The following is a 25,199-nucleotide window of genomic DNA, read 5'->3' on the forward strand; positions in this document are numbered from 1 at the left end:
AAAAAAATTAAATCTTTGGAAAACTGGGTTACTGTATGTTTTCCTAAGACAGCAGAGATGTTTTGCTTAGCTTTCGTGCCGGAAATTAAATAACTATGCTTTATACATTCGACTCAAAGGTCAGAGGTCAGTTACAGAACAGTTCCTGGTGGAGCTGGTCGAGGTTCAGTTTCTTGCTGCTGCAGTAATGACCTGGGAACCATTAGTAACAAGACGGCCTCTTCAGCCGCCAGATATTTCCTTTTCGTTCACATATTAAACCCGTCTTTCTTCCTTCTCTCTCTCTCTCTCTCTCTCTCTCTCTGATTAACCAGGATGAGGTTGTGGTCATGGGAACAGTTCGGGGAGATCAGCGTGGTCCTGCTGGGCTTCCTGACGCTGGCGGTGTCTGTGGGGAACCTGTCCACCAGGGGGCTGCAGGTACACAACACACAGGACAGCACTGTACTATTGTGACTGAAAGACACTGATGACTTACAGTGTTTGTGTCAGTCTGTGTGTAAATGGTTGCGTAACAAACATGAAATCTCAGACACCTTCGACTGGATTCATGACATTATTTCAAAGAAGTAGTCTGACATGTTGGGAAATATGTTAGTTTGCAGTCTCATCAACCCAGTAAGCATTTGGTGTAAATGGGTAAAAACTGGGATCAATTTTGCTGAAAGTTGAATCAGGTTTTGTCCAGCAACAACTCCAGATCTTAACAATGACCCTAAATATCTACATCTTTGATCTGCTAAACACTAATTCAGTCCTTACTGGGAGGCGTTAGAGAGCCAAAGTGTCCTTCAACTTCAGGACTGTCTGAAGAGCTGAAACATGATTGTTCATATTCTTAGGTAAATGGGTATCTACTGCTGTACCTGACATCACAGTTTCACCCCTAATTACCAGCGTTGACGCGTGTCGACACTCCAGAGAAGCAGCAGATTTAACACAGTCAATTGAATCTGGACTGTTCACAAAATTTCAATGCAACCTGCTTGCGAGTGAAACATTGCTATCGTGTCACCTCGTCATTCATCTTTCAGATGAAGCCGCATTTAGCAAGCTCGTTGTCAGAGGAGGAGCGTTTGTTCAAAGTCTAAAATGGCATCTTTAAAACGGTGCACCTGAGGATGAGTAGACTGAGAAGTACTCGTGTGTGTAATGAAATGCAATGAAACTATTGCCAACAACACTAAATGTGCCCCTTTTGAACCAAACTGTCCTGTGGAGGGAAGAATCATAAAAGTGAATCGGCAGAAATCATCATAATAAGACAATAAGCAGTGGAATCAGCCTTTTAAAATATGAATACAGTGAAGAGCACAACACTTACATCCGTATGTCCGCCTGGCCATCCCAACTTCTGTGTCCAAGTTTAAGGATGTAGTTACACAACAAAGGTGTCAACTGAAATTATTCTTACAAACATTCTGTAGTTCTGGAGTTTTTAGAACTTGAATATCACTTGCAGTCCAACCTTCAAGTGGACGTCTACGACGTGTATTTGAGAAGCTCTGCTCTATTACAGGCAGTTGTAGATACAGCTGGTGGAACAGAGTCGAGCTCTATAAACTCTATAAACATCTGCAGACTAAATCAGTTGCAACGTTCACACCTGTTGACATTTTCCCTCGACAACGACATGACGTGACAAATTTGGAAGAAAAGCTTCCATCACAACAACACTCACCTCCTCAGCAGTGACATTACAGCTGAGGAAAACATCAGAGACGGTCTATTTAGATCAGAGTCACAGCGCCAGGCAGAGAGGAATCACTCCTTCTGCTGGTGGTCAGTCCTGTTCCTGCTCACCATGGTGATGATGATGATGATGATGATGATGATGATGATGATGATGTATGTGGCCCTTTTACCTCTCAGCCTTACTTTTCTTCAGTTAATTTCATCAGTTGGTCAGTGAAGTGACCACAGAGCCAGTTGGTAACTAAGTGGGTCACATCAACATAATTAGTTACTTTTTTATTGATTATTCTTGTGTATTAATCCTGTTTTCCAAGCAGGAAACCCAAACTCATTGATTTTCAAGTAGACATACAGTTATTTAACAGATAGCGTGTTGTCTGCATGAAGGTAGTAATGTTACTTCTGGGAAATGTACTGCTCCTCATACATGTAGAGGGCTGTCCTGAGGCAGCTTCCATACTCCTGTTTATACGGAGGGAACATACAGAGCTCAGTAGGAAGGCAGCTCCATCTGCTTGGAAAGCCTGTGAAAGACACGGTCATTAACAGACGCGTTAATATCATCAGTGATTTTAAACACAAAGTCAATTTCAGGGCGCATGCAGTTGTTTTAATGAGACTGCCCTCACAAAGGTAAACATCTCTAACTGAATTACAACTAAAGTAGAAACAACGTGCAAAGTGTAAATACTAACTTTAAAAGTAATCTGAGCACTGTGATGAGTTGCCTGCCTCTCTAGCTCTTTTCTGTCTCTCTCTCTCTCTGTACCATCTATGTCTCCCTGTCTCTCCCTCACTTACGCTCTCTGTCTGGTATTTCCAGTGTCTCTCGCCCTCTCTCACAGCTGCTCTGTCTCACACCTTTACAAGGAGCTCAGTACACATTCCAGCGCTCACTCTGATGAATCTGTCTGAATGAAGGGACGCAGCCATCGGCCTGAATTAATGCTGCTCCTGTACATCAGGAATGTGTGAAATGCTGACCGTCTTCAAAACGCTCTGACGCTCATTTACTGTCGTTCTGTTCGGTTCTGACGCACTTTGTTCTGTAATAGTTGGGCTATTACCTCCATGAGTACTACTACTGCAGCTGCTGCGGCCACCACTGCTGTTCTCCTGCCCCCCCCATTAATGCTAACAGCTACTATTGCTGTTTCTGCTGCTACTGACTTTTACTTTTGCTCAATTAATATAAGTACTATGGCAGATGGCCAAAATATGGTTGAGTTAAGGCAACTATTGGCCAGTTGGCATCCCAGTAAGCAGTATGGCAATAGCAGCAAAAAGAGAGCATTGCTCTCAGTGAAGTTTCCTCAAATGTTGGAAAAAAAGTAACCAGCCACATGTAAGATTTATTATTAGGATTGTGACAGAATTGAGATTCTGGACCAAATATGGCCCACATGCAACAAATCAAAAGTAATCTGCTTTTAGGGAAACAGGCCTGTCTTAGAAAGGCTAAGTTGTGGCCCAGTCGTGGCCCATGTAAAGCCCGGCCTCCGAGCTCCAGATTGTGTTGTGGCTGTGGTGGTGCAGCCACATTCTGATGGATTCACCACTCTCTGCCTGGTGGTGTGTGGGCCAGATGAACTTGGTAAGCCGTGGGCCATCACTCAGTGCTGTGCTTATTGTAAATCAAACAAAATGATCTGTTATTTAATGACCCCCTTCTCACAACATTGCAGTTGAAAGTGCACAGCTACAGAGAAAGATATGAATAGTAAACGTCATCTGATTTGATTCACTAAGCTGAAAAGGTTTGGTTTGACGGTAAACACAAACAGCTGCTTCTACATGAGTCTTAATACTGTTAATATGACTAATGCTACTGCTCCAGCTGCCAGCTGAATTACCACTGTTAGTGTGTCTTTGTATTTGTGTGCGTGTGTGTGTGTGTTCAGGAGGACGGCGTGGCTTCCAACAGTCTGGAAGAGGAGCTGGAGGTGACCACGTACTGGTGGGGGGAGTGGGCCAAGTGGACGGCCTGCACTCGTACCTGTGGAGGGGGAGTGATGTCACAGGAGAGACACTGCCTCAAACAGAGGTCAGTCTGCACACACACACACACACACACACACACACACACACACACACACACACATTCATAGGATCTACATCAGGGCTGCTCAAAGGTTTTATTTCAGTTCAGATGGTAAAAAATACATAATGTAATACATGACACGTGGTCCAGACCAACATCATTTGCAGTTTGGGCCCAATCCTGACATTGGTTCACACTTTTCACACAGTTCCAAACATAATACATAATACATTCGGTAGTCTCCTTACTTAACCTTTAAGGAATAGTTTGACATTTTGAGAAATAAGATCGATTCCAATATTCTCATCCAACTCTTGCTCAGAAAGTAAATAAGCGTATTTCTCCAAATGTTCTAACTGTTCCTTTAACCAAAAACCTTATTCTAACCATAACCGTAAAACCAAGTCTTAACCCTGAAACGAATGGTTCATGTTGTGGGGGGGGACCAGCTTGTTGCCCCCAGATGGAGGTGAGTCCTCACAATGTGACTGAACAGATTTTTGTCCCCACAGCGTAAATAATGAATGCACACACACATATACACATAGATAGGCATAATTACGCATATGCATATGTACTCATTCACACTCTCAGAGGCAGTAATAAGAATGCATGGATGCACACATTCATGCACAAGTATTCACAATTATTGCACACTTATTAAAACGCGGATATATAGGAATATTTTTCAGTTGGGAAAATCAAAACAAGAATATAAGCTGATATTGTTTGGAGCTTGACAGTCAAATTATAGATTCATATAGATTCAGAGTATATTTGGGGTGAACTGCGCTTTAAGCTCAGCTGACAGATCATAACACAACATGCATCTCAACCTTATTATGTTTCATTCTGGTTTATATCCAGTCTTTTTTTTTTAATATGTTGTTATTTCTCCAAATGTTTGTTTTCTGTCCAAAGAAAGAAAGTTGCTGCTGGGAAAGACAACATGACCTGTACAGGAACTGCTAAGAAATATCATCTCTGCAACACTAAAGTGAGTCGCAGACTTCTAGTTAATTTCTCATCATTTTATTTCACGTCTTTATTAAAACAAACACAGTCCCTCTGACTGGCTGACAGTGGAGGACCGTGGCCTCCAGGCGAGACTGCATGTAGCTGTTTGAAAGTGAAGCCGGGCGGGGCTCAGAACGGCCGTGCATTCTCAGAAAACCATCCCTGCACAAATAAACGCTTAAAAAGAATTTATTTGTATAACATACTGTAAAACCGAGTCTTAACAAGTGTGAAACAGACCTCTTTTAATGCTCTGAGCTGTCTCTCTGCACTGCAGGAATGTCCTGCCACTGGGAGGAGCTTCAGAGAGGAGCAGTGCTGGTCCTTCAACTCCCAGCTTTACAATGGGAGGAACTACCAGTGGAAACCTCTGTATCCTGGTAATAACACCCATAAAATGCCTCGACAACCTCTCTTTACCCCATTAAACAGACCAGAGGTGACTGAGGTCTTTGCTGTCGGAGCTGCTGAGCTCCAACGTCCTTTATATGACTTCTTAAAACAAGTGTTGTCTTCTGATATAACTGCCTGTTAATACAGGATGTTGTTCCTAATTAATATCTGAAAGTGTTTTTTATTTATTCGCCTTGTCGGCTGATATTTGTCAGTATGGTAACAAAGATCGGGCCTGTAACTGAAACAAAAGGTGATGACTGACAAGTGATGGAGGGATATAATAAAGGTCAAGGACGAGAGGTGAAGAACTGGGTAAGATGTAAGCCAATGAGAGCTCCCGAGCTGAGAGACCTCACGACTCCATGTTTCCTCCACGGAGTGTGAGCAGCGAGACAAAGGGGAGACTCTTCTCAAGCTCCACTAATCCACAGCTTCTTATAAATCAAATGACTGTGTGAAAGTGGTCGCTCACAATGCTGAGAGACAGAGAATTCTCATCAACTCTGCATCTCTGCACAGACCAAAGGCCAAAGTTAGCTTCCAGCTGGTGATGAAGGTGGAGCATCCAGCAGCTAAAGAGCAGCTGTGAGATCGTTTCCCCAAATCAGAGCTAAAATGAGAGCGAAAGATGGACTTACATTCGTCAGGTGAACATGTTGCTCTGTGTCTGCTGGATGTGTAACTAGGTAACATGTTTACCGTGACAACTGTACAAGGTCATAATAAGGCCGTTGGTTGACCAGAAATTGATGATTGCACCTTTAAGCTATAATAACTTCATTAGTAGCAGTGGTAATGCCAGTAGCAGGAACAGAAATAGCAGACGTTGTAAAAAGCAGTGATAGAGAATACGCAGGTACAAGCAGAAACTATCGTATTTCCAGTGTTACTGGTTATAAGACAGTGACGTTTGACCTGTGTTCTTCTCCAGATGACTACGTTCACATCTCCAGTAACCCCTGCGACCTCCACTGCACCACGACCGACGGCCAGAGGCAGCTGATGGTGACGGCACGAGACGGCACTTCATGCAAGTACAGCAGTTACCGCGGCGTCTGCGTGGACGGTAAGTGTGAGGTGAGTCCAGCTTCTTCTTGTCTTACTTCCCCTCACCACACCAAGTTTGTATGACCAACGACCCCTCAAGGAGGAAGCTGCTGCAGTAGCATCTCAGCTTCATGTCTAAAGTGAATGAGATGAAAAGTTACAAAGCATTTATAAAAACGAAGGTCCCCCTGTTCTCCTTCACTGCTTGTTCTGTCAGATAGACTCATCGTTTAATAGCCAGCGCCCCCGTCAGGCTCCATCCAAACTATTTCTACACATGAGATTAGTCAAGTGAGCTCCGGACAAAAATCTTAACACAACACGAATGTATCACAGGAAAAGATTATTCATTTTATATCAAACACAATCTAATGATAGAAAATATTCGCTAGCCTCTGCGTCATTACCATGTTATTACTGTTAGTTTCACTTATTTATGATTTTTGGAAGATTTGTTTTATGTTATCCTCTCTACTTCCACTTACTGCTCTGCTGCTCAGCCAATCGGATGTGACGGAGTGCTGTTTTCCTCCAACACCTTGGATAAGTGTGGGGTCTGTCAGGGGGACGGCAGCAGCTGCAGCAGAGTCACTGGAAACTTCCGCCGCGGGGCCGTGACTCTGGGTGAGCCTCTGCGTTCAGTTGTCCCATGCTCTTCTTATTATAATATGTAGGACTTTCTCTATCTGATGTGCACCCAAACATTTAGTGATTTAGTGAATAAAGGCATTACATAAAAAAGCATTAGGTGACGCTGACCACTTTCTATTTCCTGTCGTCAAGGTTACTCTTTTATCACTCAAATCCCTGAAGGATCATGGGACATCCAGATCATTGAGAGGAAGAAGTCGGCCGATGTTCTCGGTGGGTACTAACCCAAAAGACAATTATCTCTCTTTGGAAATGTCTCATTTTAACTTGATGGAGAAAACGCAGGACTTTTCTGACTCAAACCAGAGTTCTCTGTTTACATTGATCTTGTTTCCCAGCTGTGACTGACCAGGCAGGCAACTTCTTCTTTAACGGAGCTTACAAGGTGGACAGTCCGCAGAACTTCCATGCTGCAGGAACCGTTTTCAAGTACCGCCGGCCCATGGATGTGTACGAGACCGGGATCGAGTACATCGTTGCCAAAGGCCCCATCGACCAGGCCATCAATATTCTGGTACACCTAACCTTCCTCCTGAACTCTTCCTCCACACTCACCTGTCGCTTCTTCTTCATCATGGCGCTAACTGTTCGACAGAGGATGTGCATGTTGTATGATATCATCATACATGCAGTGACCACAGCAACTCACCGCAACGTCACCGGTTTGATTCCGGCTTTGTTGCATATCAGTCCCTCCCTGTAATATTAAACTAAGGTTCTCTAAAAGTTGTTAAATTACAGAACAGAGGAATGTTTGCTGTTTGACCTTGACAGTCTTTGTTACCTAATTGTAAAATAAGAAGCCCAAGAATTGAAGCTTTAGGCTGCTGTTCTTAACTCTTAAACTTAATAAAGGTCACTCTGATTAAGACTGCTGACTCATGAGGCAGTTTTTTTCTGGGTAGCAGCGGAGACTGCCAACACTTGCAGCAACAAAAAACAACTGAGCACAGAGTCTGTTCAGAATATTTCCTGGCAACAAGATGCTCATGTGTGATCAAAGCAGTGATGTTGCAGCAGCTCAGCTCCTGTAGCGCATCAGAGATGGACAAAATGTTTGTATCGTCTCCTTTTTAAGAGTGTCTGCCAAATGTCTACGATGTAAACGATTGAGTACAGGCCTTGTGTTCTGACAGAGGCCATATATCCCAAACAGAGTCCATGTCACAGGCCAGGTCTGATAGATCTCTCTGCAGGAACCCAGAGCTCCTCCTGGACGCTCACGGTGACTCCGCTGGTTCATCTCTCTGCTAACACTCTCTGAGTTTTTATCATCAGGGTTATGAGCCAAGATGCATATCATGTAAAACGCCACAGACTTCATTCTTGTTTTGAACCTGGAAGAGCATCATATTATCCTTGTAATTATAATCTGTGGCAGAGTCACAGGCCTGCAACAAACCCTACGGCTATTCAGCACATTGTCTCTGGGAAATTTCATCTTAATACAAAATGTGTTCAATATGTATAAACTAACCCGACCTTGACTTGACTCACTCTCCCCTCATCACTCAGGTGTGGAACCAGAACGGTCGCACACCGTACATCACTTACGAATACACCGTCCTCCGAGACTCCCTGCCACCCGTCCCACCTCCTCCTGTCTACACCGGATCAGACACCTCAGCCGGAGAGGTTTCCGTGGAGGTTGGGGGTCTGCTGCCCCCAAACAGCAGTATTTATGACCAGGCAGCCCCTGAGGGCCAGTTAGAGCCGGGAGGGGCCGAGGTGCAGAAGGGCCAAGAGACCAACGAGGTGTACGAGGAGACAGCTGCCATCGACTGCGACCAGGATGGAGCAGCTGCCCCAAAATTCACAGGTGGGGAGTGTTTGTTTTTTATTAATCGACTAATCATGTAAGAGCCCAAGGTGACGTCCTCTCATTGCTCGTTGTGTCGAACCAGAAGTCCAAAACCCAAAGATATTCAATGTATAAGCATTCACTTTAATTTGGTCATTTAAGAATTGTGACCTGATCTTTACAATATTTTACAGTTGAAAAATTCAAAATAAACAGAAACTTCAGTCCATCAGTGCTGCAGTGTTACGGTGACACTGTTTCTTACCTTCAACTTATCTTTTGCATTTTTTGTTACTTATTAGCGGACATATTTTCCAAAACAAATGTATCTGTGATAAGATAATATCGTCCATGCTGATGTATCGGCTGGGCTCTTAGCGAAAGAGAAAAGTGAAATCAGAGGGTGGTTCAGTGGCAGATGAGACGAAATAGGTCAGATTTTACACCAGATCCTCTCTCTGTTTCTGTGTGTGTGTGTGTGTGTGAGATGGCCCTTTGGAGCTCTGCATTATTCACAGTACAGACATATAAAGAGGATCAGCAGCAGATGAAAAATTCAGAGTTTGGTGGTGTTTTCTCCTTTTAAAAATGGCTGCATCACAAACATGAGAGGTAATGGCCTTCCTGCGGGCTCTCAGCTCACTCAGCTGACTGTCGAGTCCATTACACCACCGCTTTGGGTGGTGAGATGAGATGGGTAGGTGGTTGAAAGGCTCCCCATACACTTTCTACACAGGCTGATGCCATACTACAGACCACTGAGAGCTGAGTGAGACAGTTTGAACTGAGTTCATCTTCTCGCAGTCCTTTTTTGTTTTCTTTCTCTGATAGTTTTCATTCACTCAGTGTTTTTGAAATTTCCTTCAAAAATTGTAACTTTAAATTCTTATCTCTAAAGTTAACTGAATACTGCAGACTAGCACAGGCCTATTTATCAATCACAAATTTCCACAAGATTAATTTGGTATCCTTCTACGCACTGAATTACCAGTTTATTAGATACACAATGTATTGCAACTTCGGCCTGGTGTGTTTGGCATCTTTGGAAACTTTCAATCTACAATTCAAAGTCAAATTCTGTGGGTTTAAACAAGCTTTGGTTTGAACAAACACAGCAGAAAGCCTACAATATTCAAGTTACTTAAATGCATATGAACCTGTTTGTGTAAAATTTTGCCCAAAACAATGACATGACTCACAGCTGCATCAAAAATCCTCCAAAGTTACTCGACATCTGTCTTAACATGGTAAGATTCACAAAGACAGAATGTTTTGTAGGGCTGCTGTATTATATTGCATTAGATTGTACAGATATATAGTGTACATTAAAATGTGGAACATCAATGTCTGGCTTTGGCTTTTGATTTCTTGATGTCATGGTGTGTTCAGACATCAACAGCTGCAAAGAAACAGGAAGCAGCGACCAATGGGGAGAAGAATTTAGGTAAACGTCCTTTGATGCAGAGATGAGACGCTTCATATGAAAAATTTTGCTTGTATTCATTCCCACAGAAAACAAAAATGGACCAGAAAACAGCTACAAGTCAATCTGAGCTGAATATGTAAATGATCTCAATGATCTCAATCACAGGACGCAAAAGCTACATCACAGATAATTCTTGAATAAGATATTTTCAATTAGCTCTCCAAGTACAGCTAATGTTTTGCACTTTGATCCACCAGAAGGAAACAGCAGCCATGCAGGCAGCACTGCCAACCCTGTCGCTGCTGGTGGGCCCCTGGATATGGGGCCAGACTCCCCAAACCTCATCTGGAGGGTCCTGCTGGACGGCCGAATTGGCCCCGATGAGCTGCTCATCAACATCTCAACCAATCAACTGCTGACAGAGGGAGGCAGTTTGTTCTCGTCAGAGGTGGGACCAGTAGAGGTGGACCTGAGCAGCCTGGATCAAGACGGGCTGTTTGGTCTCAATGAGACGCTGGAGTTTACTCTGGGTCGCAAACGCAATGACAGCGGAGACAGTTCTTACCAGAACAAAACAATGCAGAGTGGTGGGAGGACTTCCAGCCGCTCCAACAGAACCAGGTAATCTGCCAGAATCCAGGTGGTCCAACAGGAACCAGATAATCTAACAACACAGAGCAAGTACATCACATCTCAAATGAGTTTTAAGATGATGTACAACAGAGGTCCACTCTTCACAGCTCACCAAAAGACAGGAAGGCTAACGTGCAGTAAAGCACTTAGACAGGAAGTCTAACGTGCAGTAATGCAGATGGACAGGAAGACCAGGAATAAAGCAGGTAGACAGGCCTTTCTCAAAATTCCCCCGACACCCTCTCCCTACCACCTTCGAGAGAGGGTGTCGGCACGTTAGACACTTGTTTATTCTCTATTCATGTGGCAGTGTATCAACGAAGACATTTCTGAGGGACAAACTGGTCTCATTGTTCCAGAGAGGGTTGTTGTAATGGAGCCAGTCATATTGCTGATAGTTGAACTACGCGCCAGACTAAAGAAAACTGGCCTTCGACGAGGATGGGATTCGAACCCACGCGTGCAGAGCACAATGGATTAGCAGTCCATCGCCTTAACCACTCGGCCACCTCGTCCACTTTTGCCTTGTTTTTTACAATAAAAGTCAGATCCAGGTCACCTTTCAGGGTGCTCTACATAGGCCTGGAAAGTGGTGGCATGGAGGAGTAGGCGTCGGGGCGCGTTAGTCAGTGGTGTGTTTTCACAGGGGAATTAGCTCAAATGGTAGAGCGCTCGCTTTGCATGCGAGAGGTAGCGGGATCAATGCCCGCATTCTCCATAGGACCATAGTTTCCTCTGAGATCGTGATCGGAGGTAAAAATTTTTGAATAAACGACCACGACAAGACGTCTTGAACCAGCTGAATGGAGACTTGTCTACTGCAAATTTATATGAGGAGAATCTCTGGCTTCTTCTTAATAGTCTTGTCAAGGAGGCGAGGTGGTCGGGACACGGTAGGCACTTTATTTTTATAATTGAATTAAAGACTCCGGAGGACTAGTAGTCCAATCCAGGTCACCTTTCAGGATGTTTTACATAGGCCTGGAAAGTGATGAATTCCACCTCGTCCGTTTTCGCCTTGTTTTTACAGTAAAAGTCAGATCCAGGTCACCTTTCAGGATGTTTTACATAGGCCTGGAAAATTTGGAAAAGCATGGCCAGAAGGACAGGGGGTCGGGACACGTTAGACACTTGTTTATTCTCAGTGCATGTGGCAGTGTATCAACGAAGACATTTCTGAGGGAGAAACTGGTCTCATTGTTCCTGAGAGGGTTGTTGTAATGGAGCCAGTCATGTTGTTGATAGTTGAACTACGCGCCAGACTAAAGAAAACTGGCCTTCGACGAGGATGGGATTCGAACCCATGCGTGCAAAGCACAATGGATTAGCAGTCCATCGCCTTAACCACTCGGCCACCTCGTCCACTTTTGCCTTGCTTTCACAATAAAAGTCAGATCCAGGTCACCTTTCAGGGTGCTCTACATAGGCCTGGAAAGTGGTGGCATGGAGGAGTGGGCGTCGGGGCGCGTTAGTCAGTGGTGTGTTTTCACAGGGGAATTAGCTCAAATGGTAGAGCGCTCGCTTTGCATGCGAGAGGTAGCGGGATCAATGCCCGCATTCTCCATAGGACCATAATTTCCTCTGAGATCGTGATCGGAGGTAAAAAATTTTGAATAAACGACCACGACAAGACGTCTTGAACCAGCTGAATGGAGCGTTGTCTACTGCAAATTTATATGAGGAGAATCTCTGGCTTCTTCTTAATAGTCTTGTCAAGGAGGCGAGGTGGTCGGGACACGGTAGGCACTTTATTTTTATAATTGAATTAAAGACTCCGGGGGACTAGTAGTCCAATCCAGGTCACCTTTCAGGATGTTTTACATAGGCCTGGAAAGTGATGAATTCCACCTCGTCCGTTTTCGCCTTGTTTTTACAGTAAAAGTCAGATCCAGGTCACCTTTCAGGATGTTTTACATAGGCCTGGAAAATTTGGAAAAGCGTGGCCAGAAGGACAGGGTGTCAGGACGTGGTAGGAACTTGTTTATTCTCAGTGCATGTGGCAGTGTATCAACGAAGACATTTCTGAGGAAGAAACTGGTCTCATTTTTCCTGAGAGGGTTGTTGTAATGGAGCCAGTCATGTTTTTGATAGTTGAACTACGTGCCAGACTAAAGAAAACTGGCCTTCGACGAGGATGGGATTTGAACCCACGCGTGCAAAGCACAATGGATTAGCAGTCCATCGCCTTAACCACTCGGCCACCTCGTCCACTTTTGCCTTGTTTTTACAATAAAAGTCAGATCCAGGTCACCTTTCAGGGTGTTTTACAGAGGCCTTGAAAGTGATGAATTCCACTTCCATCATTTCAATCAGACCACAGCGTTGGCTCAGTGAGAGTCCCGAGGCAGTGCAATGTACTGGAAATCTGCTTATCAGATGGTGGACTTCAAGTAGTGGTGCCTGAGATTTAGGTGCTTCCTTTGTTAGATGCAGTGAATGAAAGTGGCCATCATTGTGGTTTCCAGTTCAGGAGGAGAGGAGGTTGGGACGCGTTTCAGGATGTTTTACATAGGCCTGGAAAGTGATGAATTCCACCTTGTCTGTTTTCGCCTTGTTTTTACAGTAAAAGTCAGATCCAGGTCACCTTTCAGAGTGTTTTACATAGGCCTGGAAAATCTGGAAAAGCGTGGCCAGAAGGACAGGGGGTCGGGACACGTTAGACACTTGTTTATTCTCTATTCATGTGGCAGTGTATCAACGAAGACATTTCTGAGGAAGAAACTGGTCTCATTGTTCCAGAGAGAGTTGTTGTAATGGAGCCAGTCATGTTGTTGATAGTTAAACTATGTGCCAGACTAAAGAAAACTGGCCTTCGACGAGGATGGGATTCGAACCCACGCGTGCAGAGCACAATGGATTAGCAGTCCATCGCCTTAACCACTCGGCCACCTCGTCCACTTTTGCCTTGTTTTTTACAATAAAAGTCAGATCCAGGTCACCTTTCAGGGTGCTCTACATAGGCCTGGAAAGTGGTGGCATGGAGGAGTAGGCGTCGGGGCGCGTTAGTCAGTGGTGTGTTTTCACAGGGGAATTAGCTCAAATGGTTGAGCGCTCGCTTTGCATGCGAGAGGTAGCGGGATCAATGCCCGCATTCTCCATAGGACCATAGTTTCCTCTGGGATCGTGCTCGGAGTTCAAAATTATTGAACAAACAATAATGACAAGACGTCCTGAACCAGCTGAATGGAGCGTTGTCTACTGCAAATTTATATGAGGAGGATCTCTGGCTTCTTCTTAATAGTCTTGTCAAGGAGGCGAGGTGGTCGGGACACGGTAGGCACTTTATTTTTATAATTGAATTAAAGACTCCGGAGGACTAGTAGTCCAATCCAGGCCACCTTTCAGGATGTTTTACATAGGCCTGGAAAGTGATGAATTCCACCTTGTCCGTTTTCGCCTTGTTTTTACAGTAAAAGTCAGATCCAGTTTACCTTTCAGGATGTTTTACATAGGCCTGGAAAATTTGGAAAAGCGTGGCCAGAAGGACAGGGGGTCAGGACGTGGTAGGAACTTGTTTATTCTCAGTGCATGTGGCAGTGTATCAACGAAGACATTTCTGAGGAAGAAACTGGTCTCATTGTTCCAGAGAGAGTTGTTGTAATGGAGCCAGTCATGTTGTTGATAGTTGAACTACGTGCCAGACTAAAGAAAACTGGCCTTCAACGAGGATGGGATTCGAACCCACGCGTGCAGAGCACAATGGATTAGCAGTCTATCGCCTTAACCACTCGGCCACCTTGTCCTTTTTTGCCCTGTTTGTAAAGTAAAAGTCAGATCCAGGTCACCTTTCAGGGTGTTTTACAGAGGCCTTGAAAGTGATGAATTCCACTTCCATCATTTCAATCAGACCACAGCGTTGGCTCAGTGAGAGTCCCGAGGCAGTGCAATGTACTGGAAATCTGCTTATCAGATGGTGGACTTCAAGTAGTGGTGCCTGAGATTTAGGTGCTTCCTTTGTTAGATGCAGTGAATGAAAGTGGCCATCATTGTGGTTTCCAGTTCAGGAGGAGAGGAGGTTGGGACGCGTTTCAGGATGTTTTACATAGGCCTGGAAAGTGATGAATTCCACCTTGTCTGTTTTCGCCTTGTTTTTACAGTAAAAGTCTGATCCAGGTCACCTTTCAGAGTGTTTTACATAGGCTTGGAAAATCTGGAAAAGCGTGGCCAGAAGGACAGGGGGTCAGGACACGTTAGACACTTGTTTATTCTCAGTGCATGTGGCAGTGTATCAACGAAGACATTTCTGAGGAAGAAACTGGTCTCATTGTTCCAGAGAGGGCTGTTGTAATGGAGCCAGTCATGTTGTTGATAGTTGAACTACGCGCCAGACTAAAGAAAACTGGCCTTCGACGAGGATGGGATTCGAACCCACGCGTGCAGTGCACAATGGATTAGCAGTCCATCGCCTTAACCACTCGGCCACCTCGTCCACTTTTGCCTTGCTTTCACAATAAAAGTCAGATCCAGGTCACCTTTCAGGGTGCTCTACATAGGCCTGGAAAGTGGTGGCATGGAGGAGTGGGCGTCGCGGCACATTAATCAGTGATGTGTTTTCACAGGGGAATTAGCTCAAATGGTACAGCGTTCGCTTTGCATGCAAGAGGTAGCGGGATCAATGCCTGCATTCTCCATAGGACCATAATTTCCTCTGAGATCGTGATCAGAGGTAAAAATTTTTGAATAAACGACCACGACAAGACGTCTTGAACCAGCTGAATGGAGCGTTGTCTACTGCAAATTTATATGAGGAGAATCTCTGGCTTCTTCTTAATAGTCTTGTCAAGGAGGCGAGGTGGTCGGGACACGGTAGGCACTTTATTTTTATAATTGAATTAAAGACTCCGGAGGACTAGTAGTCCAATCCAGGTCACCTTTCAGGATGTTTTACATAGGCCTGGAAAATTTGGAAAAGCGTGGCCAGAAGGACAGGGGGTCGGGACGTGGTAGGAACTTGTTTATTCTCTATTCATGTGGCAGTGTATCAACGAAGACATTTCTGAGGAAGAAACTGGTCTCATTGTTCCAGAGAGGGCTGTTGTAATGGAGCCAGTCATGTTGTTGATAGTTGAACTACGCGCCAGACTAAAGAAAACTGGCCTTCGACGAGGATGGGATTCGAACCCACGCGTGCAGAGCATAATGGATTAGCAGTCCATCGCCTTAACCACTCGGCCACCTCGTCCACTTTTGCCTTGTTTTTTACAATAAAAGTCAGATCCAGGTCACCTTTCAGGGTGCTCTACATAGGCCTGGAAAGTGGTGGCATGGAGGAGTAGGCGTCGGGGCGCGTTAGTCAGTGGTGTGTTTTCACAGGGGAATTAGCTCAAATGGTAGAGCGCTCGCTTTGCATGCGAGAGGTAGCGGGATCAATGCCCGCATTCTCCATAGGACCATAGTTTCCTCTGGGATCGTGCTCGGAGTTCAAAATTATTGAACAAACAATAACGACAAGATGTCCTGAACCAGCTGAATGGAGCGTTGTCTACTGCAAATTTATATGAGGAGGATCTCTGGCTTCTTCTTAATAGTCTTGTCAAGGAGGCGAGGTGGTCGGGACACGGTAGGCACTTTATTTTTATAATTGAATTAAAGACTCCGGAGGACTAGTAGTCCAATCCAGGTCACCTTTCAGGATGTTTTACATAGGCCTGGAAAGTGATGAATTCCACCTCGTCCGTTTTCGCCTTGTTTTTACGGTAAAAGTCAGATCCAGTTTACCTTTCAGAGTGTTTTACATAGGCCTGGAAAATTTGGAAAAGCGTGGCCAGAAGGACAGGGGGTCGGGACGTGGTAGGAACTTGTTCATTCTCTATTCATGTGGCAGTGTATCAACAAAGACATTTCTGAGGGAGAAACTGGTCTCATTGTTCCTGAGAGGGTTGTTGTAATGGAGCCAGTCATGTTGTTGATAGTTGAACTGCGCGCCAGACTAAAGAAAACTGGCCTTCGACGAGGATGGGATTCGAACCCACGCGTGCAGAGCACAATGGATTAGCAGTCCATCGCCTTAACCACTCGGCCACCTCGTCCTTTTTTGCGTTGTTTTTACAGTAAAAGTCAGATCCAGGTCACCTTTCAGGGTGTTTTACATCTGGAAAATCTGGAAAATCTGGAAAAGCGTGGCCAGAAGGACAGGGGGTCGGGACACATTAGACACTTGTTTATTCTGCAGGTCACCTTTCAGGGTGCTCTACATAGGCCTGGAAAGTGGTGGCATGGAGGAGTAGGCGTCGGGGCGCGTTAGTCAGTGGTGTGTTTTCACAGGGGAATTAGCTCAAATGGTAGAGCGCTCGCTTTGCATGCGAGAGGTAGCGGGATCAATGCCTGCATTCTCCATAGGACCATAGTTTCCTCTGAGATCCTGATCGGAGGTAAAAATTATTGAACTAACGACCACGACAAGACGTCCTGAACCAGCTGAATGGAGCGTTGTCTACTGCAAATTTATATGAGGAGGATCTCTGGCTTCTTCTTAATAGTCTTGTCAAGGAGGCGAGGTGGTCGGGACACGGTAGGCACTTTATTTTTATAATTGAATTAAAGACTCCGGGGGACTAGTAGTCCGATCCAGGTCACCTTTCAGGATGTTTTACATAGGCCTGGAAAATCTGGAAAAGCGTGGCCAGAAGGACAGGGGGTCAGGACACGTTAGACACTTGTTTATTCTCAGTGCATGTGGCAGTGTATCAACGAAGACATTTCTGAGGGAGAAACTGGTCTCATTGTTCCAGAGAGAGTTGTTGTAATGGAGCCAGTCATGTTGTTGATAGTTAAACTATGTGCCAGACTAAAGAAAACTGGCCTTCGACGAGGATGGGATTCGAACCCACGCGTGCAGAGCACAATGGATTAGCAGTCCATCGCCTTAACCACTCGGCCACCTCGTCCTTTTTGCCCTGTTTGTAAAGTAAAAGTCAGATCCAGGTCACCTTTCAGGGTGTTTTACAGAGGCCTGGAAAATCTGGAAAAGCGTGGCCAGAAGGACAGGGGGTCGGGACACGGTAGGCACTTGTTTTTTGAATTGAATTAAAGACTGCAGAGGACTAAAAGTCCCATCCAGTTCACCTCTCAGGGTGTTTTAAGGCATTAAGGCAGGTAGATAAACAGGTAGAGAGGTACATCTACAGGTTGTATGACAGGTTGCACTGGCAGGTTTTTCATTCATCATATTCATAATTGATGCTGGCGTCCCTGCTCTGTGTCCAAACACAGTTCTGCAGCCAGCAGCTATAAAACACGCTGACACACCCTTTCCTCTGAGAGACAGAGAGGAGAGGAAACGAGAGGAGCAGAGGAGCACAGAGGGGAGGTGGGGGGATACAGCCACACTTTGAAACAAATAATTCAAGGTATTGCATGAAAAGTGAAGAATTTGATGCAAAGGGGGAAAGTGAGCTGTCAGACTGTAGTCACCTCTGGGGAGAAAATAATGTGCAGGAATCAGTCTGGCTTACATGGAGGGATGCCGGCGAGGTATAACTCAAAGTGCTGTGAAATTCAAATAAACGTCTGGCGGCTGGCGGAGGCGCAGGGAACGACCGGTGTTATGACAAGAATGCGCTCGTGACTTTTACGTGATGAGATGAAAAAACAAAAAAAAGTGCGTCTGTCGGGATGCAAGCTGTGAATCAGCTGTCACACTGTGGTCGTCTGAGTGTGTGTGTGTGTGTCTCAGGCTCTGTACTACTGGGTATCCTTAAATGTCCTCTAAAGAATATTTCACAGAAGATGTTTCAATTGAAAATCTGTTGAAAGGTTGATATCTTGCTCCCTCGTGGAGGGCAGTAGCTGTAATCAGCTTGTTACAATCATTTTAAAGGTGAAAAAAGTATAAAAGCTTCTATAGAAACTTCTCAGACTACCCCTGCAGTATTGTCCACTTCTCCACTGACCATTTGCATGCACAATATGTTCTATAGTTTCGCAAAAATATGGCTAAATACTCGCGTGGCACGAGGATAAATGCTGCCACAGCTACTGCTTCCTTATAAAGTATGTTTGTTTTTGGGTGACAGGGGGAATCAAAGGATCAACCAGAAGAACCTGAAGCTGAGTGCTGCTGACATGTACCGCTGGAAACTGTCCTCTCAGGAGCCCTGCAGCATGACCTGCTCTATAGGTACACGCAAACACACACACACACACACACACATACACTGGGCGGCATGGTGGCGCAGCGGTTAGCAAGACGCTGAACCCTCAGTTGCTCCCGATGGAGGCCAGCACCTTGCATAGCAGCTCGGTCGCCGTATGTGCCTATGACACTAGTTTGGCGAAGTACACATTTGGTGCTCAGGCATCTTTCTGTGCATTTACACTGTAAACTTCCTCACAGCATTTTGACTTGAAACCTGAAACACATGTGTGAACAATAACATAGTAAACTTCACGTTCTTTATGATAGCAGTGTTGTAAAATGAAGTGACACAGTAGAAATATGTTAAAAACGATCCAACTCCCATAAAAGTAACTAAAAACCTTCACTTTTGCTGCTGCCAGTTGAGTCTTGTTGTGACACATTTGTGAATATCTCCCCTTAACTTCTTTAATGATAATATTTCTAATTCTTTCTCCTTTTTATGTAAAGCACATTGAGTTTTCCTTTCTTGTGTTTAAAATGTTCTATATCAATACGTTTGCGTTGCTTTGCCTTCAGCTTATTGTTTCTTGCTCATAATCCAGGAGTGTCAAAGTCCTTCGTCACATGTATTCGTTATGACGGCATCGAGGTGCACGATATGTATTGTGACGCTCTGACCAGACCGGAGCCGGTCCACGACTTCTGTATTGGGAGAGAATGTCAGCCCAGGTACAGTCCACAACATTTTAATGAGCCAGAAACAGCACATGGTGCAATATGTTCCTTGCTATCATAAAATCAGAGCGTGTACTTGTACAGAATCTTAACTGAATTGAACCGATGAGGTGGGACTAATGTGGTCTTTCAGATGGGAGGCGAGCAGCTGGAGCGAGTGCTCAAGGACCTGCGGGGAGGGTTTCCAGTTTCGTCAAGTTCGCTGTTGGAAGATGCTCTCGCCGGGCCTGGACAGCTCGGTCTACAGTGACCTCTGCACCATGGCCGACCTGGAGAGACCTGTGGAGAGACGGCCCTGCAAGAGTCCTGCCTGCGGCCCACAGTGGGAGGTGGCCGAGTGGACCGAGGTATGAGACGTCTGTAATGATTCACCCTGCTGAGAACAAAAGCAGAACATTTAAAACACAAGGAGCGAGCAGACGGAGAGAGGAGGTGTGTGTTTCACGTCTTTACGGCACTCCTGTAATAATGCTGCGTGACTGAACTGTCAGGTTTTGGTTAATCCACATTCTCTCTTTTTGTAGCTCGTGGTTTTTTGTCACGTCGCTTGCCTTTGTTTTAATTAGTTTATTTGGATTCTTGTCCTATTTGAGTTTTGAACAAATCACCTCCATCCTTCAGAGACTTCAGGTTTAGCAGCTGCCTGCTGCAGTGGTGTGGTCTGACTGCGGCCACTGATGGATTCTCCAGAGACACTTACCAGACACCAAAAAAAACCTCGATGTGATTCGAGCCAATGGGGTTTGAAAAACACAGAAAAATGAGTGAAATGTAGAGCTCACTGATGAGTCCTTCTGTTTGGAGCAACACAGTGTTAAAACAGCTATACATGCGGATAGATTCAGCTGTTCTCACTGCATTTTTAAAGAGTATTTTTTCTATGTGTTCTATGTAACTAAACATCAGGAGTCATTTGTGTTGTTAGCAGAACATAAGAAGTAAACTTCTTTTCCTTAATTTGTGAAGTGTGAACTTCAAACCAGGCAACATGTTAGCAGAGAAACAACAGCTGTAACGCCTGAACTGAGCAGTGGAGTTAGTTAGTAGCTGACTAGCTTGCTGCACAGGCTGGACTGCAGGCAACAATCCATATTAACATTAGATATATTAAAAGGGAGCTGGTTTTGGGTACAAATCGTTGAAATTGGCTTGAAATAAGATCAACTGGAGCAGCGAGGTTTCAAATGTCTTACACAAGAGCGGCAACAGTATTGACTCAGTCAAAGGAAGAGGCTTTCCAACAGTGACCCTCTGATAACAAACCTGTGTCGATCTGATGACACTAGTATTTATTTTATACAAACGTGTTGGTACTAATGAGCTTGCATGCGTCTCTGTGTTCCCCTCCTTGATCCAGTGTCCTGCGAAATGTGGCCGCAAAGCCCAGGTGAGCCGCGACGTCCGCTGCTCTGATGAGACCAGACCATGTGACCCGATGACCAAACCACCAAACATCAAAAACTGCACCGGCCCGCCCTGCGAACGCCACTGGACTGTGTCTGAGTGGGGGCCTGTGAGTGTCTACAGCACATCAGTATATGTGTGTTTTCTGTTTTAGCACCAGTAGCTGCTGCTCTTCTATCTGCTTTCAGCAGAAAACATTATAGTTGTGTTCATCCACACAAAACCATCAGACAGACAGTTGATCCCTTGATCTTGAGGATTATTCTCACAGCCTGTTTCTTCTTCGCTTGTATTCCAAAAGGTTTTTCCATCATCTAATGTTTTTGAGCTTGACGGGGTTGTTACAAAAAAACAGCTCGTCTCTCCCGGCTTACTTCAGCTGTTACGAGTGCCACAGTGTGAATTTATGGTTTTTATTGTGTTGTACAGACAAATGTAGTTCCTGATGTTCCATTCAAAGTCAAAGTCTGGAAACTCGCAGGTCTAATTTACAACTATGGAGTCCAACCAGGCACAAACATGGACAGATGTGAAAGTAAAATATATTTCCCATGAAACAGCTAATGTTAGTGATGTTTGTTGTTATTTAGGCTCACCAACACATGTACCTTTACATTTTTAATATATTTTGCTTTACCATTTCATTGTGTACATCTGTGCAGTCCAACAGAACCTGCAATAAATCAGTATTTTTATTGAGTGGTGTTTGTAATATTGTACCCCTCTCATATATGTAAATCAGGTGGACAAAGCTACACAACTACCAACGTATATATTATATCTATATGAGTGATTCAACAGTTTGAGTCGATTCTTCCAAATGATCTAAAAGAAAAAGAAAATACCTCTAGCTGTATCTCTCCATGCAGATTGTTTTATTGATATCGGTCTCTGAGATCCACAGATATTTCTAATGTATAAAAGTAGAGTTAAAAAAACTAAAACAGAGGTATTTTGGGCAGCACCAAGATATGCTGGAGGAGTCACAGGTCTAAACATTTGTAAGACTGAACATGCTTCTATAAAAAGTCCAGTAGACAACAGTGTGTCGCAGCACTCTGTATAATAGAGCTAACAGAGGTTTCATTGTACTTCCTGTGACGGTGTCTTTAATGAACGTGACGTGATGCGACTCCTCCTTTTTATTTAACGTGATGTGTTTCGACAGCATTTGACTCTGAGCTCCGTGACAACACTTGGCTGAAGAAGACAGTGTTGTTGATCATGAATCATCCAGTCTGACCTTTGACCCTCGTTGTTGCAGTGCTCGGGGTCGTGCGGCCAGGGGAAGACGGTGCGTCATGTGTACTGTAAGGCTCCGGAGGGTCGCGTGGTTCCTGAGAACCAGTGCTCTGCAGAGAACAAGCCGCTGGCCATCCACCCCTGTGGGGAGAGAGACTGTGCTCCACACTGGCTGAGCCAAGACTGGGAGAGGGTGAGGCCTCCTCATTCACTGTTTATCAGTGGACCTGAAACCACTGACAGAAAATCAACAAATATTTTGATTATTGTTGAAGTCATCCATCAACATTCTCTGGTTCAACTTCTGAAATATGAGGATTTGCTGCTTTTCTCTGTTTTTTTATTGTTATAAATCGTAAATCTCTAATATTCTTTGGACAAAAAAATAATTTTGAGGACATCAGACAGTCTGAAAGTAAACGGTTGTAGTGCCTTATAGTTTTCACTTTTCAACACTCTTCTTTGTGAAGAAACTTTGAAATACAGAACATCCCTGCAGTTGTCTTAAAGAGAACCAACAATGTCAGACTTGAATTCTAGTAACCGTCAGTTTGTGTCTGTAGTGTAACACAACCTGTGGCCGCGGCGTGAAGCGGAGGATGGTCCTGTGTGTCGGCATCAGTGGAGGAAAGTTCCAGATCTTTGATGAGGAGGCGTGTGGAGGCAGCGAGAAGCCTGAGGCGGAAAACACCTGCTTTGAGAGGCCGTGCTTCAAATGGTACACCACCCCCTGGTCTGAGGTGAGCTCAACAGACTGGACTCTGTCAGTTTACTGTCTCACTGTCAGCTCAGCTTCTCTCTCAAAGTCTGTTTTGTACAATCCTCCACATTATTTCATTACTTCTCTCCACTAAGTTTATTCATCTTTAATGCTCGTGTTCAGTCTGAACGTTGAACAGACAAATCAAACGTCTCAGACCACAAAGACGTCCTCCAGTTCATCAGTGGTGTAGCGACTGTGTCTCTGTGTGTCCTCAGTGCACCAAGACGTGTGGTGTCGGTGTGAGGATGAGGGACGTGAAGTGTTACCAGGACAGGGAGCTGGTCCGAGGCTGCGACCCCCTCACCAAACCGGTGGCCAAACAGACCTGCACTCTGCAGCCCTGCCCCACCGAGCCGCCAGGTAACACCCCCGGAAACCTGCTGTTCAGCCTCCACACACACACACACACACACACACAAACACACTCACACACACTGCTGTTATCTCTCTCTTAGAAAACAAAGTTAAGGTTTAGGTTAAATGTAGTTAACAGCAGTTTTCCCTGGGAGAAGATCACTTTGCAGTTAGCACCAACTGCTAATCCAGGAAGCTACTTTCAGCTGGAGTCGATGATTTGTGTTGAAATGTAAGATTATTTGGATCTCTATAGTGGAGGTGGCGAGTGCAAAGTTAGCATGACCCACAGTCGGAGTAGACCTGTGAAACGGAAGCTGTTATTCAGCCGCTGTAGGCCGATATATAGATTAAAATAGGAGCGTATCTTTTCTGTGGAAAATACAGGAATTTCCCTTTAAATCTGAGAATTCCTTTGTTCAATGAAAAAGGTTTTGTTGTAAAAACGTTTCTCACAGTGAGCTATCACTAAAGGTAACCTGCTTCACCTGGTTCTGGGTTGAGAGTGAATTGTTTTGAAATCGTGTCCCAGATGAGAGCTGCCAGGATCGTCCCTCCACCAACTGCCTGCTGGCGCTGAAGGTCAACCTGTGCAGCCACTGGTACTACAGCAAGGCCTGCTGCCACTCCTGCCGCGCCGTACGACCTCCAACCTCCTAGTCCAGGACACCGCCGCCTCTCTCCACCCCGACTCTAACTCCAGCACGAGGAAAGAAATGGGTACGTTGATGCACGCGAGGTCCTACAGTCACTGTGGACAATGAGAGGAAGCGTCAGAGGTGGAAGCTCCTACCTGTTTTTAAGAAGCAGAGCTGATAATAACTCGGATTAAAATGGGTTCATTTGTCTGAAATGAAATCTGGTCATGACGATGTCAGACAGAACCATTCAACTGCAACGTTCACACATAAAACACGCGTGTCGTTCTCTATTTCTTCACAGTTTAGTAAAACACGAATCACCTGCGGCAGCCTTTGGCCTCGAGACCTCTGAGACGGTTCAAAAACAGATTCAGGAAACATACATTTAGTTCAGATCTCCAACATTATCTCAAGACCTCATGCAGCTCCTGAGCCTCCCCTCACTCCTTCACACATACAGTTAATGTGCCTCGTCATCATTCTCATTGTACTGTATCTCCACCATGAAGCCAGTTTCTATCAGCTGTGATTCTTGATCTTCCTCTAACAACATGTGGAGTTGGAGACAAAGTGGAGTCGACGCTCGATGGTCTCACAGACCTCCATCAGCAGTTAGCAGCTCGCTCTTGTTGTGTTCATCGCTGCCATGAAAAGATGTATTAAGTTATTTCCCAACGGAATATACTGCATGACTAGAATATTTAATACAGGTACTGTTTATGAAATATTATTTAAGTGTGTTTCTGTTTGGTGTCTGGCATGTAAAAAGTTCATATTTCCATTCCACCGCCTGCCGCTTGGCGCCGTGCCGGTTCGCCTGCAGGACGTGGAAGCATATTTATTAGTCATAGCACATTTTCATTTATCGCTCCTGATGCCAGCCGATGGTTATTCATCGGGTCAACTGATGCCAGCTCTGGTCTGTGTGTGACAGAGGAGGAGGAGTTAATACAAACACAGAGAGAAAGATTCCTGACACTTGAAGTATGGTTGAAATGTATTCAGACGTGTACATGTCTCATTTTTAACTATTGTGTACTGTGTTTTTATATAACTGATACCTCTTTGTACAAAACGTAAGTATGGAATTTGTGTACTGTTGATAATAAACTGAAAGCTTCATGGTACTGACTTGTATTTCAATTAAATAACAGTTCAAATCAACTTATTGGCCTCTTTGTCATTTTTACGTGGATTGATGTATTTATACAGGGTCGTTGATGAGACATCAGCAGACCTTATTTCACCTTTATTTAACCAGGACGGTCTCTTA

The 25,199-nt window shown here is 44.7% G+C and overlaps 1 protein-coding gene and 12 non-coding genes across 13 annotated transcripts; 4 read left to right on the forward strand and 9 right to left on the reverse strand.

Moving 5' to 3' along the window:
- Positions 1 to 315: 315 nt before the first annotated feature.
- On the forward strand, positions 316 to 23,945 carry adamtsl2 (ADAMTS-like 2). The gene is made up of 18 exons (XM_070904705.1): positions 316 to 420; positions 3,597 to 3,739; positions 4,658 to 4,733; positions 5,031 to 5,133; positions 6,081 to 6,226; positions 6,697 to 6,820; positions 6,980 to 7,060; positions 7,186 to 7,361; positions 8,363 to 8,666; positions 10,332 to 10,695; positions 18,723 to 18,826; positions 19,390 to 19,516; positions 19,656 to 19,869; positions 20,880 to 21,035; positions 22,191 to 22,361; positions 22,732 to 22,908; positions 23,147 to 23,291; positions 23,818 to 23,945. Exons 1-18 carry the CDS (start codon positions 316 to 318, stop codon positions 23,943 to 23,945), a joined length of 2,844 nt encoding a protein of 947 aa, XP_070760806.1.
- trnas-gcu (transfer RNA serine (anticodon GCU)) lies at positions 11,141 to 11,222 on the reverse strand. The gene has a single exon. It is a non-coding gene; the product is annotated as a tRNA-Ser (tRNA).
- trnaa-ugc (transfer RNA alanine (anticodon UGC)) lies at positions 11,353 to 11,425 on the forward strand. Its single transcript has one exon. It is a non-coding gene; the product is annotated as a tRNA-Ala (tRNA).
- On the reverse strand, positions 11,988 to 12,069 carry trnas-gcu (transfer RNA serine (anticodon GCU)). Its single transcript has one exon. It is a non-coding gene; the product is annotated as a tRNA-Ser (tRNA).
- Positions 12,199 to 12,271, forward strand: trnaa-ugc (transfer RNA alanine (anticodon UGC)). The gene has a single exon. It is a non-coding gene; the product is annotated as a tRNA-Ala (tRNA).
- On the reverse strand, positions 12,834 to 12,915 carry trnas-gcu (transfer RNA serine (anticodon GCU)). The gene has a single exon. It is a non-coding gene; the product is annotated as a tRNA-Ser (tRNA).
- On the reverse strand, positions 13,521 to 13,602 carry trnas-gcu (transfer RNA serine (anticodon GCU)). The gene has a single exon. It is a non-coding gene; the product is annotated as a tRNA-Ser (tRNA).
- On the reverse strand, positions 14,368 to 14,449 carry trnas-gcu (transfer RNA serine (anticodon GCU)). The gene has a single exon. It is a non-coding gene; the product is annotated as a tRNA-Ser (tRNA).
- On the reverse strand, positions 15,055 to 15,136 carry trnas-gcu (transfer RNA serine (anticodon GCU)). The gene has a single exon. It is a non-coding gene; the product is annotated as a tRNA-Ser (tRNA).
- trnas-gcu (transfer RNA serine (anticodon GCU)) lies at positions 15,808 to 15,889 on the reverse strand. Its single transcript has one exon. It is a non-coding gene; the product is annotated as a tRNA-Ser (tRNA).
- Positions 16,020 to 16,092, forward strand: trnaa-ugc (transfer RNA alanine (anticodon UGC)). The gene has a single exon. It is a non-coding gene; the product is annotated as a tRNA-Ala (tRNA).
- trnas-gcu (transfer RNA serine (anticodon GCU)) lies at positions 16,655 to 16,736 on the reverse strand. The gene has a single exon. It is a non-coding gene; the product is annotated as a tRNA-Ser (tRNA).
- trnas-gcu (transfer RNA serine (anticodon GCU)) lies at positions 17,513 to 17,594 on the reverse strand. Its single transcript has one exon. It is a non-coding gene; the product is annotated as a tRNA-Ser (tRNA).
- Positions 23,946 to 25,199: the final 1,254 nt, after the last annotated feature.

This window comes from Enoplosus armatus, chromosome 4 (genome assembly GCF_043641665.1).
Source record: "Enoplosus armatus isolate fEnoArm2 chromosome 4, fEnoArm2.hap1, whole genome shotgun sequence".
Classification (NCBI taxonomy): Eukaryota; Metazoa; Chordata; class Actinopteri; order Centrarchiformes; family Enoplosidae; genus Enoplosus; species Enoplosus armatus.

Coding starts and splice junctions, on each gene's coding strand:
- adamtsl2 (XM_070904705.1), top strand. CDS start 316: ATGAGGTTGTGGTCATGGGAACAGTTCGGGGAGATCAGCGTGGTCCTG. Junction 6,227..6,696: donor GCGTGGACGGTAAGTGTGAG/GTGAGTCCAGCT, acceptor TCTGCTGCTCAG/CCAATCGGATGTGACGGAGT. Junction 19,870..20,879: donor AGGTGGCCGAGTGGACCGAG/GTATGAGACGTC, acceptor TCCTTGATCCAG/TGTCCTGCGAAATGTGGCCG.